Source organism: Martes martes (assembly GCF_963455335.1).
Source record: "Martes martes genome assembly, chromosome: 3".
Lineage (NCBI taxonomy): Eukaryota > Metazoa > Chordata > Mammalia > Carnivora > Mustelidae > Martes > Martes martes.
Window position 1 is genome coordinate 138361226 of NC_137890.1, and position 17744 is coordinate 138378969.

The 17744-nt window shown below is 45.6% G+C and overlaps 1 protein-coding gene across 1 annotated transcript; it reads right to left on the reverse strand.

The window, feature by feature from the left end:
* Window positions 1-9270: 9270 nt before the first annotated feature.
* Window positions 9271-17203, reverse strand: TBR1 (T-box brain transcription factor 1; the record flags this gene model as incomplete). Its single annotated transcript, XM_080799190.1, has 6 exons — window positions 9271-10129; window positions 13380-13441; window positions 14595-14753; window positions 15296-15417; window positions 15779-15933; window positions 16512-17203. The coding sequence occupies 6 exons, from the start codon at window positions 17201-17203 to the stop codon at window positions 9271-9273; spliced, it is 2049 nt and encodes a 682-aa protein (XP_080655316.1).
* Between the last annotated feature and the right edge of the window lie 541 nt (window positions 17204-17744).

The window sequence follows — 17744 nt, forward strand, 5'->3', positions numbered from 1 at the left end:
TGACATGGTGGCATTTTCACCAATTTCTTACTCAAGTGGAAATTATACCATGTGCCAATTAAGTGATAAATGTAAAAGCTCTTGATTCTAGTGCTCAGAAGTAGAGAATTATTTTCATAGATAAGAGACTGCCAAGAGGGTGTTTCTTCAGGCTCCAATAGAAGGTCCTCAAAGAGCATAGGATCATGACAGTACCTAGAGCAGCACTGTACAAGAAGTGTGAGAAATTCTCTGCTTGCTTTTCTTGACTTTATGTTCTTATTCTCCTGTCGCATCATGGTGTTGTGTATACACACACACACACACACACACACGTATATATGCATTAGCTGCAGAGCAGAAAGAATTGAAAATGAAATTAAAAATCGGTGTAACTTTAATCTCAGGAACAAAGAGTTTCCTAAAGAAATGGTAATGCAAGTGAAACTGTTTCTCGTGCTCTGTAAGGCCTGATACCCCTAGGTTTGGAACCTTATTTTTTGAAGCTATGCAGAGAAAGGGCTGATAATGATGTCACTACCAAGTGTAGTACACACACTTGTATAGCCATTCAAAAAAATTTTTTAAAAACCTTCCTTCTTCATGGTGTTGGCATACACACTTCATATTGCAATCTCCTTAAGGGGTAAAATTAATTAATATTAACTAAGAAAAATTCACTTTTTTAAAATTCATTTTAGTCTTCATCATGCTAAACTTAAGGGCAAGGAAAACATGAGTCGGTATCAGAAAGTTCAAGGAAGGGTAATAGAAAAATTCAGAATGTCAACTGAAATGCACCAGGCTACAAAAAATAAGAAACCATCATATAGGTAAAGGTTACTAGGCAATGGGTGGAAGGTATATGTTAAGAAAACTAGTACAAGTTCTTCTTTCTCCCACCCCATTCTTCCCTAACACACATAGAACAAATTTTTCTTAGGAGAAATGTAAAGGACACACCCTGGGCAAAGAATCCTGTAGAAACCTATACATGCATAAATAAATAAGCCAGCAAACAGAGAGACCCAAGAAAAGCTGGAAGAAGGAAGGGAAAGTGAAGGAGTTGCAGAATCAGTGATTCTGAATCACCCCAAGGGCTAATTATGATTTTAAATAGCTAAGAGAATGAAGATCAGTCTGTAATAAGGCCATTACATTCAGTCAAGAGCACACTGACAAATATAATAAGAAAGATTTTAATGTCTGTGCAAATGAGGAAGCTGAACTGAAAAGGATCAAAGAAAGCATTGAAAGATGGGTCCTAAGTACAAAAGAGATCAGGGGTAAATGAATGAAGTGAGTGCCTCCCAGAGCTAAAAATGTTAGGCGTAAAGAAGAACACAGAAACACCAGCAAGAGACAACAATATTAATTTGTCCTTTCACAAACACACACACACATACACACACACACACACACACACACACACACACACACACACACACAAGATAATGGGAAAGTGAATATTGAGAGTGAAGTGATTATACAAGTATACAGGGGAGAAGAAAACACAAAATCTTAAAAAACAATGTGGGAAAGGCTAAATAAGAAGACATACTGTATCTGATGTTTGTCCTGAAAACTGTACAATTGCTTTTGGGGAAAGCATAAAAATTCTGACCTGAAATAAACAAACTGATGAATCAGGCATAGATTTTATAAAGATTCAGGTTCAGCGTGGTAGCGTGAGAAAAAAAAGAGGAGGTTAAAAAAAAGTTGTTGGCAAGAGAGTCAACAAGGGCAAAATGAGTGTCAGAAAGACAGCAGAGTTGGAGGAGGGAAGAACAAATTTGTTGAGGAGGAAGTCAGTATGTTTCGTTGACTTTCTCCACAGGAACAAAGCAGAATGTGAGCATAAATTAAGAGAGTGAATCCCAAAGGTGAGTGAGCTCTAAGGATTATTTAGAACGCAGTCAATTTAAAAATATATATATGGCAAATTAAGACAGAGGTAGAAAAAAAGACTTTATTTGAACAAAATATATAGCATTCAACGGTAAGTAAACTATGGAACGAATAACTCCTCATCATAGCCTTTCAAAGGAGGGTGCTGAGTAGTAAACATTGCTATTATTTGGTAAAATTATAAATTTCTAACTAAAAAACACATCAGGTTATAAAAGTACTAGCCACCTTTGAAACATTTTTAATTGGAAATAATGGTTTGGCCTTTAGTAAATTTCCACTTGAGCAAGCCATTCAAAATAGAAATCACTATGATAACTGAAAAGTTCTCATAAAATGTCATTGTTGGTTGCAGATGACCTGAACTGAATCTACATAATGTGTCTGTGTATTTTACTAACTGAAGCTCAAGGATGTTAAGGTTTAAAAATATAAATGTGATAGCTTAATACTGTAAATACAAAGATGAAACTATTAAGAACGTTATAATTCCACGAAGTAGTCTATAATTTTGACTATATTACAAAAGGGGAGAGATGACGTTGCTATTTCACGTTTTAGATACAATCAAAGAAACTATCTCCTAAGGCAGAGGGAGAAAAACACCTCTAGGACTAAACAGAATAACCTTTCATTAATAGAAGAGAGCAAATGTCTGAATGTTCATGGGTATGCATATCACTATTCAAAGAGGACATTTCAAACACACACACAATTTAAGCACACATATCTGAAATGGTCGTGCCTTCTATCAACTTTCAAAGGCAGCCTTACTTGTGCCCACAAATGGCAGCCCAGCAGGCAGTGACATCAGACCTAGAAATGATGTGGCTTGTATAGTATGCAGTGAAGTGCAGTGCTCTACTTGTTTGCAATGGTTTTATTTTTCGACTAGTTTTTATCACACTTGGCATGAACAAGGGAACATGTGCTTTGCTAAATTTGAACTTTTAAGATGAAACTGAATTAACTGAGAACCAAAAAATTGCTTCTGAATTATCCTAAGATTGAAAAATGCCTTCCCTTTCCTACTAGGAATGACAAAATAAAAGACAAATACATCTTGAAAGTTGAAATGTGAGCTAGGAAGATCCTGTGGTTTAAGAACAACATTGTTGACTTTTTCTTTTTTAGGAACCTGAAATAAGATTGTAAGGAAAGGCTTTTTCCCATACAGTACACTTTTGCTAACGTGAAGATATGTACTAAACCGAAACCTAAATAAATCTAGTACAAGCACCAAACTTAATAGAAGCAAGATATGTTTTGTTGTATTTTTCAACCAGAGGTTTAATTAATTTGCCATTTCTTAAAACTTAGTATGATCACATATATACATGTATATATGATAAAACATATGTACTACCAATATATACGAAAACAGTATAACCCTTACCCCAAAACTTAATCTTAGATTCTTTTTTTTTTTCCTTGCTAGTATTGGAACAAAATAACTGTATTGGCTAAAATAACCAGAGGCATATCCCTAGAGACACTCTCCCCTCCTAAATTCCCTCTTTCTCCTCATAAAAGATATGCCAAGATACCCAAGTATAAAATGATTTGTATATAAAATGAGTGCCATCATGCAGATATTTTTCAAGAACTGAAATCCAAAATAATATTAATATAAAATTCAAGTTATAAATCACAGGATATGTTTTAAGGAATCTAGTGATAAGTAATAGGTCAAACAACCTGAAAGAATCAGCTTGTGGTACAAGCTTCATTGCATTAATAATGTCACAGTTAGTATGTTTATTAAATTAAATATTACCAGCAAGGGTCTTCTAAATGCCATGTTCCTAACACTAGATTACATATTTATTTCAGAGTTAGCATAGTAAGAGGGGGAGCTATCACTAGAAGGTCTATTAAGCCATGGTTTTTTTCATTGCTTTAATGGAACTATTCAAATCAAATTTTTCACGCCATGCCTTGTACACCGCTGCAAACCATACTGTGGGTGTAAAACACATGCAAGGCAGATATAATCAGCTCAGATGAGACCAGTGACTTGTACACCATCAAGTTTACTTTATTGTGAAAGCAGTGGGGTTTTCTTTCAAGTGAATATATTTTTAAATATGTTGTAACCTAACTTACAAGCTGAAGAAGGAACCAGGAAGCCCCACAAATCTCAAGGCCACTGAATTAAACCACGTATAATTCAATGCCTGAAATCTTGCCTAGTTTGTCTTATCTTCTTGTTCTGGCAAAAGAAAATCTGACTGTCCAAATGTAAGTCTTGCATTCACACTGTAACTTCGATAAATCATATGACTCAACTTGCTTTAAAAGTCTCAGCTTTTAAAAGCCTGGCTTTACCGATATTACACTATAAATTTATTCTTTCAGATATTAAAATTAGCCAAGTAACTGCCCACATACCAGAGTAAATCAAGTATTTTTTAAGTTGAATGCTTATCACTGGTCTTTAAAGGTGCTGACTTCTTTGGCCCCTGGTTTGCTGGGTCAGTGAAGCATGAGACTTCATCTCTGGGTTGTAAGTTTGAGCCCCAGGATGGATATAGAGACTACTTAAAAATAAAATCTTCAAAAAAAGAAAAAAAGATGCTTCTTCCTAAGTTTGTCTAAATAATAGCTGCTTTTCTTTTGGGGAATCTAGATCGGTTTGTTTTCACTCAGGATCATAAATTCTACTTTTTTCCTATCCCCACGGGTAAAAAGCCTACATGGTAATATAACTAATACACACACAGAAAAGGTGCTGCACCTGAATACAGGCCAAACATTTTATAAAATCACTCACGAACACAAACACATTGCCCAAATATTGCCATAGAGAGTTCGAAGTTCTGCTGGAGTATAAATGGTCTCTACGCAACAAGGCTTTTGTTCCTCGCCTGCACCCCCAAGAGAAAGTAGAACATCCTTGAAAGCTTCAGTGCTAAAAAGATAAATACTTAACATCGCCAGAATGGTGGGTCAAAGAGTTGTAGCAGTAGGATTTGTAAGAAAATACAAATTCAGGAGGTAAGAGGATTCAGAAAGTTTTCTGTATAATCTAAATTACTACATTATAAGAGCTCGGGTGATGTCAGCCAGTCCTAAAGAGGCAGAAACAACCTGGCTTTGCAAGCAAACTCACGAGTAAGCTTCTGCTAGGCCTAAAAAGGCCAAGGCCGTCAGGTCCTAAATCCTAGAGGGTCCCTTGGCGTGGCTCTCTCGAGGAGCTACAGACTGGAAAGGGCGCCCTCAGGCACAGCCAAGGTCTCGGTCCAGGTGGACCGGACTCCGAGAACGCAGAGAGAGTCTCCTGGACTCCGGGCCTGCAGGTGGGCCCGGGTTGCCAGTCTAGCCCCGCGTCCCGCATCCCCGTCTGGACTGGCCCTGGACAGCCAGAGCACGGCCACCCGCGGATCGGGGAGCCTCGGCGCAGGCTGCACGTCGGGGAGCAGGCCTCCCGCACCGCCCCACTCCCCGCCGCGCTCCTGCAGGCGCGCACCCCCACCGGTCTGGGCTCGAGGGCGCCCAGTCGGACCGCGCTAGGCCCAGGGCAAGTGCAGCCTCGGCCGCCGGAGCCGCACGGACCCGCCGCTCGCCGCCGCAGCGCGCCCTGGCTCCGCCTCTGCTCTACACAGACCCAGGGCGTCTGCCTCGAAGGTTAGGAACCGAGGGCACAGCACCCCTGGCTGGAGCAGCGCGGGCCGGCGGCCGCACTCAGCCCCGAGCGGGTGGTTGCAAGTGAGTTAAGATGGCGCGGAGGGCGAGTGGCGGGAAGGCGTGAGCCAGAATGCAGGGCTCGCCGCACGCTCGCCTTTTTTCTTCCCGTCTCTTTTAGAAAAGACACTGTTGAAAACACACTTTTGAAAACCGAGCCTATCTGCAGGTTGCGGGGAGGACCGCGTCCTCGCCTGACCCCTAGCCTCCCGGAGAAGAGAAGGCAAATCGAAATCTATCCCGGGGCGCGAACTTTGGTTCCCACAGGCCCTCCCAAATCCAAACTCCGATTTCCTTGGAACAGCAGTAGCTTCTCAGACACGGCGACAGTGTCCCTTCACCAGACACCCAAGACACTGAAAGCGAGCAGAAATGATCATGCTTGAAAGGGGAAAGCACACTGCCTCCGAGAGGAGCGCGGAGCTGCAAATTTACCTCACGCTGACTCAGTCCACACAGCAGATGGTGGAGATGGTGGCAGAGCTGCAAGGGAAACGACCTCCCCAATTTTTTAAAGTACTTCCTAATAGCAGCTAAAGTGCGTCTTTCGGTACAAGGCACTACGTTCCTGTGAAATCTATCCTCGGCTGCTGAGAGCTGCGTTTCCGCACATGACAGCAGCTCGTTTGCTCGCGGGGCCTGTGGCCCGAGGGCTGCTGGCGGAGCGCGGCCCCCGCACCCCGCGCCCTCGGGCCTCCGCGCCCCTGGCGCCCTCGGGACCGCACGTGCGCCTCCTCCCCGGCCGCGCGCGGCTGCCGGCTCGCAGGAGCGCAGACCAGTGGGGGATTACACGAAAACACTGTTCAACTTCTCTGGCTACACAGGCACCGTGTTTTGTACTTTTCGTCCCCTCGTTCGGGTCTTAGGTGTGGGAAGGGTGAAAGAAACACAAAGGAAAATCAGCCATCCCCTTTCTGTGTGGCAGACAAAACTCCGCGGAACGCCGTCTAGTGGCGAAATTGTCCAGGAACAACAAATCCGTTTTGTCCCACCCCCCCCCCACACACACACCCCCCTCTGAATTTTTATTTTAATTGGAACTTTGAAGCCTCTTTCCATCTCTCAAATTGCAAAGGGGTTACAGGACAATCTCTAGGTGGTGCTACATTTAGTCCCATAACCTGAAACTGACCCACACTAAGCAAGAATGTTGAACCATTTTCCGCCTCTTTCCTGGATCTCCTTTCTCTGGAGACAAAAGTACAAAAACCGCTTCTCCACAAGAGGTAAAGTCAGAGCTCTGCGGACTCCTCGACTAAGACGCAGCGACCTCCCCCACCCGCCCCCGGCTGGGATATCCACATTTCTGCATTTGTTCTCAAGGAATGGGAATCTGGCCTGGGCAGGACTGGCACAGGAATTCCACCGTAGAGGAGATGGAGTGGTAACCCCCAGAACCTCCCAAAGCAAGTTTTAAGCTCAAAGCTTAAATACCGACCGTTCCGAGTTTGTTCTCAAGAGTCCTTACCCCACTCCAACCCCTCCCAATCCCCCTGAAACATCCCGCTCAAGAAATGCAGGCCATTCCGTGTTTGCATTTACAGAGTCGCCACTCATCTCCAAGGCCTCGTACTTAAAGACCAGGATTTTCGTTCGACATCTGCCTAAAGCTGTGGTCAACAGCCTATTCTGACACGCATTTCAGTTACATCCTTCTCTTCTGCCCAAAGCCTCCCGCCTGTGAAATTTAAAGAAATTCTTAACTCCTTATTTAAGACCCTCCTTTTCCCGCTCGCATTATTTCCTACTTCAGAGAAAGTCAGATAGCTATGATGAGGAAGTGCCTACATTTTCCTGGAAAAAGAAAAGAGTGCAACAAAGTGAAACTTGACTCCTAGGGAACTAAGTTACTTGTAAATAAGAAAGAGAAAGTAATTACTGGCAGTGCTATAAAACAAATTCAAGTGGGAAATGGGACCTGATTCCCATTACACAGACTGCCCCATATTCAAGTGGGGTCGGGCTATACTTCCTTAACCCTTAAAAGTAATCACCTATAATAAATTATTTTCAAACTGTAAACTGCTTTCAAACACCATAGCGTTTTACCAGATTTATTTACTTGTTATACACAGACGATACAAACGAGCAAAAAACAAAACGTTTCTCAATGGAGTGTGTACTTGTATAAATTATTCAGTTCACAGACAAAACGAAACAAATATAAAAATCACAACATTAGATTTACAGAAGAGCCAAAATATACACACGTTTAGACCCTGAATTCCTATTAGGAAAAATCCCCCCATGGACTGGAATCTAGATTGAATATTGTGTATGATGCATATTTCACATTAATTTTAAAATACAAATAAAAGTATAGGTTTGCTACACAACATTAGAAATCCTACTAATCTATTTCCAGGGGGATTAATGCTCCTTATCAAATATAACAAGACTTAGAGGGGGGGAAAACCAGTCTTACTTGCATTAATGCTAGTGTTTTCCCAAGGAAGTCAAATTTCAGCTGTTTCTGGGTGGCAGGGAAATCATTTTCAAAACTAAAATGCAGTAAAATATACAACTCACACAATTTATCTTCACTAGACTACACTATAGTTACCAACAATTCAGTCATCTATATCATTAGTAGAATATTCATTACAAAGATTTACAGCATATAAAGGTGGGGGGGGGACTGAAAAGATATTCAGAAACAGTTTGTCAGCATATTTGGCACCTGCACAGACCAGTAATGGATTTGGCACTTTGGGGAAAAACAAATAAGGCAAAATAATATTGCTGATGTCAAGCTACTCTATGGGGGGGGGGCTGGGGTGGGACATACAACTCCAGTTAACTTTGCTTTGCAGGCATCATGCCACTTAATGGACTTGCCTATGAGCGGACACCTATCCTTTACAGGTGTTCGGTCGGATTCTCCTTAGTTATTTATGTGCATTAGGCACAGAGTAATTATTTCATGCAACGGATTGAGGAGAAGTGAGAAACCCATCATTATCTATCAAGTATTTCACGTTTCCAGAGCCTCTTAGAATATTGTTAATTATCTCACAAGGCAATTTTCTAAAGTGGAGGGGGGGTGGAGAAAATGGCAAAGAAAGGAAAAGAATGGAAAGGTTAAGCGGTGAACTGGTTTTGTGCCTTGACGATGAAAATAAAAACTAGCCATTCGTTACAATAAATTAACACTATATACAGTCATTTCACAGGCTTTGTTCCACTGAAATTATTAACATCCCTACCATCCATCCATCCATCCACTCGGGGATAAGAAAGGACGCGCTGGGTGGGTCCAGGTTCTAGAGTCAACATCCTACGGTTAATGGGGAGGCCGAGACTTGGAGGGTCGGAATCGCTGATGCCTGACAGGACTGCCCAGGTCTCCTAAAGGTGAAGAGTTTCATTACAAGAAAGAGAAGGAGAGGGTGAGAAAAAGACGAGAGGGAGGAGGCTTGTTAGGAGTGTAACTTCACAGAAGGAGAGTAAGGAGGAAAACCGAAAGGTTTACAGCAAAGTTGAAGGTCGGTGAGCTAACTGCAGAAACTGCTGTGCAAAAAAAGGTTAAAATCAAACTCGGAGACCTGTACTTATTCGTCGCAGACGGTATTCGAGGGCCAAGTGACATGAGGGGGAGCGCGAGTTGGGCCGCGGGGAGGAAGAGCTGGGGAGAGCTGCGAGGGGCTGGCTGGGGGGCCGGGTGGCGGCGGGGCGCGGGGCCGGGCGGTCTGGGCCGGCCTAGCTGTGCGAGTAGAAGCCGTAGTAGCCGCCTATGTCCTTGGCGCAGTTCTTCTCGCAGTCCCGCTGGGCCAGCACCTCGCTCTTGAGCGGCGACGAGCTCTCGGACACCGGCGTGTCGGCGGGTGAGATCCGCCTCCGCTTGGCCTGCTCGTAAATCCCCGAGTCGCTCGAGTCGATGGACTTGATGGAGGAGGGTGTCTCGATCCAGCTGGAGTCGGACAGGTCCTTGGGCTTGGCGTCCTCGGCGGCGCCGGGCGGTAGCGGCGAGCGCTCGGCGGCCAGGCCCTCGGCCTCCTCGCCCAGATAGGGGTTGGCGCCCGCCATGCGCGCGGCGGCCGCGGCGCTGTTGGGCCAGCAGGGCAGCACCGAGCCCGACTTGGCGCCGCAGTACTGCGGGGGGCTGCGCGCGCCCCAGCCCGACGGGTCGGCGTAGTAGCCGAGCGGGCGGCCGGTGCAGCCCGCCGCCTGCAGCGGCAGCGCCTTCACGCCCGCCGCCGCGTAGGAGAGCAGCGTGGCCGCGTTGCCCGCGAAGTCCGTGGCTGTGTCGTAGGCCGAGGCGGCGAAGTCCAGCCGGTTGTTGGCCGGGGTCACAAACCAGCGCTGCGGCGACGGCGCGCCCGGGTCCTCGGCCTGCTGCGGCGACAGCAGCCCGTTGGTGTGGGGCACACTGCGGTCCGTGCCCGGCCCGGGGCCCGCGCCCGCACCCGGGTGGAAGCGGGCCTTGGCGTAGTTGCTCACGAACTGGTCCTGCAGGAAAGAGCCGGCCATAGCGTAACGGGCCCCGGGCACGATCTGCGAGCGCGGGGAATCGTTGGGCGAGGGGGTCAGGCGGTCCATGTCGCAGCCAGTGTAGATCCTGCGAGGGAAGGAGAGAGAGAGAGAACCGAGGGGTGGCAGAGAGGTCCCCTCGGGAGGCAAAGGGAAGGCCACCTCCACTTTTCGCCCACCCCCACAATCTCCATCTGTAACTTGCGGTCCAGGGTGGAGACGGACAAAAGGTCACAGACCGACGTTCTCCCCAAAATAAAATAAATCGTGCAAGTGGAAAGAGGTCGATTTGTCTACTCAGGGAGCTAGGCAAAACACAGATCAAGAGGAAGGCTTGCCTGTCCCTTCTTTCTCGCCCGCTGTACAGGGGATCAGAGAGCGGAGCACAGCAGGGGAGTCTCATCCCACTTCTCCAAAGTCTGTAGGAACATCAGGGCAGATTTGCCCAGGGACTACGGTGTTATTTGCTCAGTGGGCCTTTTCTGTGCAATGAGAGTTTCTGGGCAATATTTCTAAACAAGATACCCATTTCTTCACTCTGTGAAGAACACTTTCTTCCATTTGATAGACACGTAGGCTATCCAGGTTGTAATCAATCATCAAAGACTGGGCTTCACCAGTCTTCTGAGACTTGAGGACTGCTGCTGGCAGCCTCCACAGTATTTACTGTCCATTGTTTCCCCCGTGTGATCCTTTAACCCCCACCTCTACCAATAAAACAAGAATTACTACTTGGAAATGAAGTCATCAGTCAATAAAATTCTTTTACAAAGAAAAGGTATATATACTATTTTTTTTTTTTTTGTAAAGTAAGCTTTATGCCCAACATGGGGCTTGAACTGACCACATGAGATCAAAAGTCAAGAGTGGAACCCAAGATCAAGAGTCACATGCTCTACTGACTGAGCCAGCCAGGGGCTCCAAGAAAAAGGGTTCTATATGCTGACCTTGTCCTAGCTTTTGAACCATTACTGATAAATAATAATAATAATAGTAAGTAAATAAAAATTTAAATTTAAAAAAAGACAAAAAGCAAAACGGAACGAACAAACAAAAAACACCTTTGGGACAAACTCTCACAGTGATTATCAAGCTCCTCCAAGCACTCTCCCACCAATAATAGCTAACCCTTATACAACTTGACTAGTGCCATGCACTGTTGTCTAGGACTATAGATAGTAATTTAGTTAACCATCACAACAATCCTCCCAGTTATATAGCATTATTATCCCACCTTACAGAGGAGAAAACTGAGGCAAAGGGAAGCTAAATAACTTGCCCACAGATAGTAACTGTGTTACTGGGAATCACCGTAGGTGAAATGAAGATTAATCTAGGCCCTGGGCCTAGAAAATCCCATTAGAATTGAGAAAGAACCAGAGATTGGATCAAGATTGGTAGAAGTGTTTTCTCCTACACATAGACACATGCCTCCCTTTTTATTTAGCTCACACATAAATGTTTTAATCTTTAATCAACACACTGTTTTGAGAGAGAGCCTCAGTCTTGTCAGACCTTAATCCTTGGGGGAAGAGATTCCCTGGTGAGTGGCCAAGCAACCTTCTAGTCCCCCTGAACTCTTACTGCTCACCCTGTTTCTCCAAAAGTGATCCATGCTCAACATATCGGCATAAAAGGGCAAAGGGTGGGTGGCATAAACCATTCTGCTCTCCCCTGTCCCCTAAAAACTAGAGTCTCCATTTGTATAGATAAGGAAGCTTTTATGGAAAATATACAGTTTAAGAAACAAAAAGAAGCGACTTTTCCTACAGAAGTCAGCCAGAGAAGGGTGGGTGAGGGTGATGCAGGTCTATTCTGCTTACCACACAAAATTTCCCTCCTGAACTTTAATTCCAGCTTCAGATAAGTAGAGGGAGGCAGGAAGGGAACATAACCAGCAAGGTGCAAATATCTTCTCTGTTTACCACAATATTTTAAAAAGAAAAAAAAAAAAACAGCCTGCAAAAGATACAGTTTAGATGCCCATCCAGGTCCCAACCCACTTGGGATTACCGAATTGATCTGTGCAAAATAAAATGCTTTGGAACAGATGTTCACAACAGAATTAAAAGCTCAAAACCTACAAGACCCCCTAGTACAGAGACCAGTATCTCTGGCCTCCTGGGCCACACACTTCCCACAGTGCCGGGTCCACATTTTTAGATTGTGAGGACTAGAATAGCTGAGTTTTCATTCTGGGGAATCATCTCGATGAGCCTTGCTTCCTCAAACCTACTTTTAAGGGAGGCACCTGACAGTTATACGAGGAAATATCAATGACTCTTTTTAGTTTTTCATAAAAAAATATCAGGAGGGAAGTTTGTTATCTACCTGGAGACGGAATAGAAACAGCCACTGTATATTTCTCCACAAAATTAATCTATTTCTGGTCAAAGACAACTTCGACTTTGTAGCTCTATCCCAGACACTTCATGCAAGCCATGAAATTAAAATTCATGTACCCTTCCCTTTTATGGTCAGAATAAAAGTGGGGAGATTCCTACAATCCAGATTTAGATTTTGCTATATAACACTATCTGAACTCTTGGGCACTATATCTGAACTCTGAGCAAGAATGCTAGAACAAGCATTGAGAACAAGCACTAAGTTTATATCTTCTGCTGTCCCCCAGAGAACATCATTTTGATAGAAAAGACACAAGTTAGGGAAGCCTGGAGAAAAGGGTACCAACACATTTAATTAAAACATGCCTAGATGCAAAAGATAAAAGGAAATATTTTTCTTTTGAAGCTTATAAATAATACACAGCAACAGCACCTGGGTCCTTCCCAAAGCCTGAAATAACTGTTACAACGGCTCTGCTCATGACCTTGCCTATGGTGGGTGCACATTTTTATTCAGTCCATAGTAAACTTGCACAGGAAAAGCTATTACACAAAACTTGGAAATGGGTAAATAAAAGTCACATATGCCAAGGAGAATGTAACAACTGCCAGAGCCACATGCACTTTCCGGCAGAATCGGGCGGTTTCAGGCACAGACGATCTGAGCTGAGCATCTGCAGCGACACATACAGCTCCTGCACCCAGGAACCGGGGCAGTTTCACCAGTCAGCCAGCCCCAGAGGCCCGCCAACAACTTTGTAATTCATAAGACAGATAAAAATAAGTGGAGGAAATCTTTGACCCAAACCACAAAAACACCAAGCCAGAAAGTCACCAGAAAGAAAGGGAGCCCAAAAAAAGGCAAGGGAAGACCTTGGAAACAGACTTGTCTTCGCACACTTGAGCTTCCAACAGCCTTGTACAGAACAATACACCTTTGACCTAAAGCCTAATTCCACAACTATTTGAGAAGGAAGGTGCAAAACTACTTACGTGTCATAATTATCCCGAAATCCTTTTGCAAAGGGGTTGTGATCTATTTTCAATTGTGTGATCTAGAAAAGACAAAAAAAAAAAAAAGATTAATATGGTCTCACCTTCTGTGTAGGTGGATTAGGTGTTTATGAATGTATCGCCACTTTTTACAGGGGCCTATGGCCCACAATTTCATTAGGGAGCAAGGGAAAAATTGGAGGGAATGAATAGAAAGGGAAAAAAGAGAACGTATCATGAAAGTTATGAGGAACATGTTTAAATTAATGATGCCTAACACTAAAGGATTGCTTTCAATTAGCTCTCCCACATGTTCTAGGTCAGCTCACATGCACATTTTAAAAATACTTGTTACAAAAAGACAAATCTTTAAGGGGCACTTGAATTCATCACCAAATGTTGCCTATTTTAAGTGTTTCACCACATTTTTAAAAAGTTGGTCACTTCTGATTCACAACCTCAAGAACCCATAACCGTATCTTAAAATCAGCTTTTAATTTAAAATAAATGCATATTTTCATTTTTGATACTTCCATTTAAGTTAAAAAAAAAAAAAACACCGTCACTCCTACTCGTCAAATCAACAGAAGTAAAATAAGTTTTGGCGAACTTGCAAGTGTTGAAGAGGTTCAAGTGCTAAAAAAACTCACTCCACAGCTTCCAGTAATTCGATTTATTGTACTTTTTAGATATGTGAATGTGTCTGTTCTTTTGATCGCCCGAAAAGTGACGTTTGTTTATTTTAGCCATCAATTCTGAGGCTTTAATTAATTAATTAATTAATTATTTTTAGATAATGCCAAAGCTTGCCAATAATAAAATGCAGGAGAAAATCTGCTTCTTCTCTAAATGGAAGAAGGACTCCAAAAAAAAAAAAAAAAAAAAAGTCTTGGGTAGGGGGCGGGGGGAGAAAGCAAATTTAAATCTCTTCTAGTTTGAGAACTGAATAAATTCCCAAAAGAGACCCTACTAGAAATCCTGGGCCCCTCAAAGATGGCCCGTGTGACCCGCGATGGAGACGAATAGGAAGCGTTTTCCCACCGGCAAGGGATTCAGAGAAGGTGCCCAGCAGGCCCCTAGCCCTCCGCCTAAAAGGCGCACCAGAACCAGCTGTTGCTGATGTTAGTGCCCGAGCCGGGGACGGCCGGGGCTGCGGGCTGGTGCCGGGCGAAGCCGCAGCCGCCCGCCGCGCGCCCAGCCCCCAGGCCTCCTTACATCGGTGTTCTGGTAGGCGGTGACGGCGATGAACTGGGTCTCGGGGAAAGTGAATGTCTGCACGCGGCCAGGCTGGCTGGTGTCCTCCGTGCCGTCCTCGTTCACTTCGACCACATGCAGGCGGGGCTGATACTTGTGCAAGGATTGTAAAACCACCATCTGTCCGGCGGAGAGAAAGGGGAGCGCGGGGCGGCGCGTTAGCGCGGTCAGTGTGCGCTGGGCTGGGGCCGCGGGCCGTGCCGGGGCTGGCTGGAGCCCGCCGCCCCGGCTAACTGACCGCGGGACTCGCCCGGCTGGTGACAGGCTAGGTGGGGCAGGACCAGCCCTGGTTCCTCCTCGAGCAAAGATCAGCGGAGCACGGGAGGAAAACCGAACCCGACTGCCTGGTCGTCAGGGCCTCCCGATCCGCCTAGCCCTCCTTTTAGGAGGAACAAAGATTTTTACAACCCCCGATCCTGTGGGTTTCCTTCTCGAAATCAATCGAGTATTTGTACAGTTCTTGGGAAGGTCGGGAACTCGGGAATTGGGCGGGGGTCAAGGATAACTTTATAGGAGGGTGGAAATAAAATTTTGAAAAAGGGTTGTTAATGAAGCAAAGAAACATATGTCCGTTTTTCTCATGCTGATTTAAACTAGTGGACTGGATGCTAGCTAGGGATGTGTGGGGGGCGGGGGCGGGAAGGAGCGCTTGAGCCACTGACCTGCCCATTGTTGTTTGAAGCTCCTTTGTTGTTTGTAAGTTTTAATTTTCCAAAAGAGATTTCTTGGCGCATCCAGTGAGCCCCCGTGTTGGGGGAATCCGGATGCATATAGACCCGATTTCCTAGAGAAAGAAATATGTTGTTTACATTATGCCCTGGGCACTGCCCAGTCCCAACTCCTCACCACGTAGGACACACGCACACACACACATACACACACACACACCTTATTCCACAGTGAGGCCCATTAGCTGGGGGTTTTTTAGGCCTCGCTTTCTTCCTATTAACTGGAGATGATTAAAATAGCTTTTGCATAATCCTCCCCCTTCTCGCTGCTCAGTCTGTCCCCCTATCCCCCTCGTTTCCTTTTAGAAGTCATTGGCCGATCGTTTTAAAAGTCTCTCGAGCCAGTCCACAAAGGCTTTAATTAATCATTCTCACCTAAATAAGTGTCAGGAAAATGTGTTAATTGGAAGGACTTGCCTTGCACATTGGTGTCCGCTTTGCCGCAAGGAACCCATTTGCCTCCTTGAAACCTCCAGTGATTGGGATCCGCCAAAATCACATCCACAAAAATATTGTAATGAGCCGTGGGATCGAGACCAGAAATGTTAAAACTTAAAAAAGGAAACATGCGCCTATTTAAATTAAGGGGGGGGGAGAAAACAAGAGAAAAAAACACGTAAATGTTAAAGATTAAATGCAAGAAGCGCGGCGCCAGATAGCAAAGCAAAACTTGTTCTTCCAGCGTGGATGAGCGAATGTTTGCTGGGTTAGAGAAGGGGTGGTGGGGGAGGAAAGGATGTGAGGTTGAAGTCGGGGAGATCCGCGGGTTAGCTGGAGTGGGGAGTCGGCAGGTGTCACTGCCCAGGTGGAGAGTGAGGTTGGCGACCCGCACCTCCACCTGTCCTTGGTTCCGGGCGTTGATGCGTCCCTACAATTTCCCAGCTGCAGGCCCGGACTCTCCCTCTCTTTCGCCTTTCTCCGGCCCCTGACAGGCTCTCTGACCACCTTTCTAGAGCGGAAACCCCCTTACCAACACCACCGCGGCCGTTATACCTTCCACTTTCCCTTTTTCCAAAACCAGCCAACTCCAGGGCGCACCAGAGCGCCTTCCACTCCGCTCCCGACCCCAAAACATCGCTACCGGGCACAACCCGGCGCACTTGCCCCCGGGCCGTGCCTGGAGCAGCGACTGCCAAGAATGTAGCATTACCTTCCCTGTTTGGTGATGATCATCTCCGTTTGGTGGCGGTGAAATTTCAGCCAGAGGGGCCTGTTGCACAGGTACACCTGCGCTTTGCCGGGTACCAGTCCGGGCTGCGTGGAAGAGAACTGGTAGAACGGGGCTCCTTGGTAGGAGTGGCTGTACTGCTGTGGGTAGGGGTAGCCGGCCGCGGGGTAGCCCTGCGGTGAGGAGTTGGACAGGAGGCTGTTGTAGGCTCCGTTGGTGATGACCGGGTGGTGGGCCATGTAGCGGCTGGGACTGCCGATGGAGAAGGCGGGGTGCGCCGGTCCGTGCTGGCCGGGGTACGGGAACATGGCACTGGGAGCAGTGGCCGCAGACTGTGGCTGGCTGGACTGAGAGAGGAGGTAGCGATCTGCAGCAGAGCCATCGAAACTGTGACGAAGCTCAGAGACCCCGTCCAAGACAGGAGAGAGTTTACTTCTCTGGACGTCCCCTGGTGAGTCCTTGGAGTCAGGAAAATTGTCTGTATCTGACTGATTCGTCATCCCCCTGGTAATTTTTTTCAAAGGTGAACTTCTCTCCAGGTTGTCAGTGGTCGAGATAATGGGATGATCGTGCAAGACAAGCTCAGATCCGCCTGAATGTGGGTAGCTGCTGCTCACATTGAGAAATTTCTTGGAGAGCATGATAGAAGGAGAAAGGCAGTGCTCCAGCTGCATAGCTCTAGAACCTGAACACTCGCCCTCCTGTCCCTGGTTTTTAAAGTCCTATTTATCATAAACTAGAAATCCACAGACCCCCTCACTAGACAGAAAGCACTTCAACCAGCAAATGCTTCTCAAAGGTTTGATTTACTTTTTTTTTTTCCCTGGGAGAAGAGATTGGCCAATTGACACTATGCAGCAATCAGAAAAGGCTCACTTTTGATCTTGCTGCTTGTGCAGCCGATGAAACGGCTCCTGCCATTGGTTAACTGCTGACAGTAATTTAATTAGATAGACATTAATTAGGATAATCACCTGGCTCCTGGTCGCGACGATCATGGCAAATTGAAGGGGATGATTTTATTGTTGGCTTGGGGGGTGGGGAATGTGTGTTGGCTTTACGTGAGCACTGTTGTGTCACCTTTAAGCTTTGTGACCACTGCTTTAGGAAGATTCAAAGATGTGCAATTTACTAAACATTTTCCTACCTTCCCCCCACCTCCCTCCTCTCGAGCCGAGGGGCGGAGGAGGGAATTCGATGATGCTAGGAGACTTT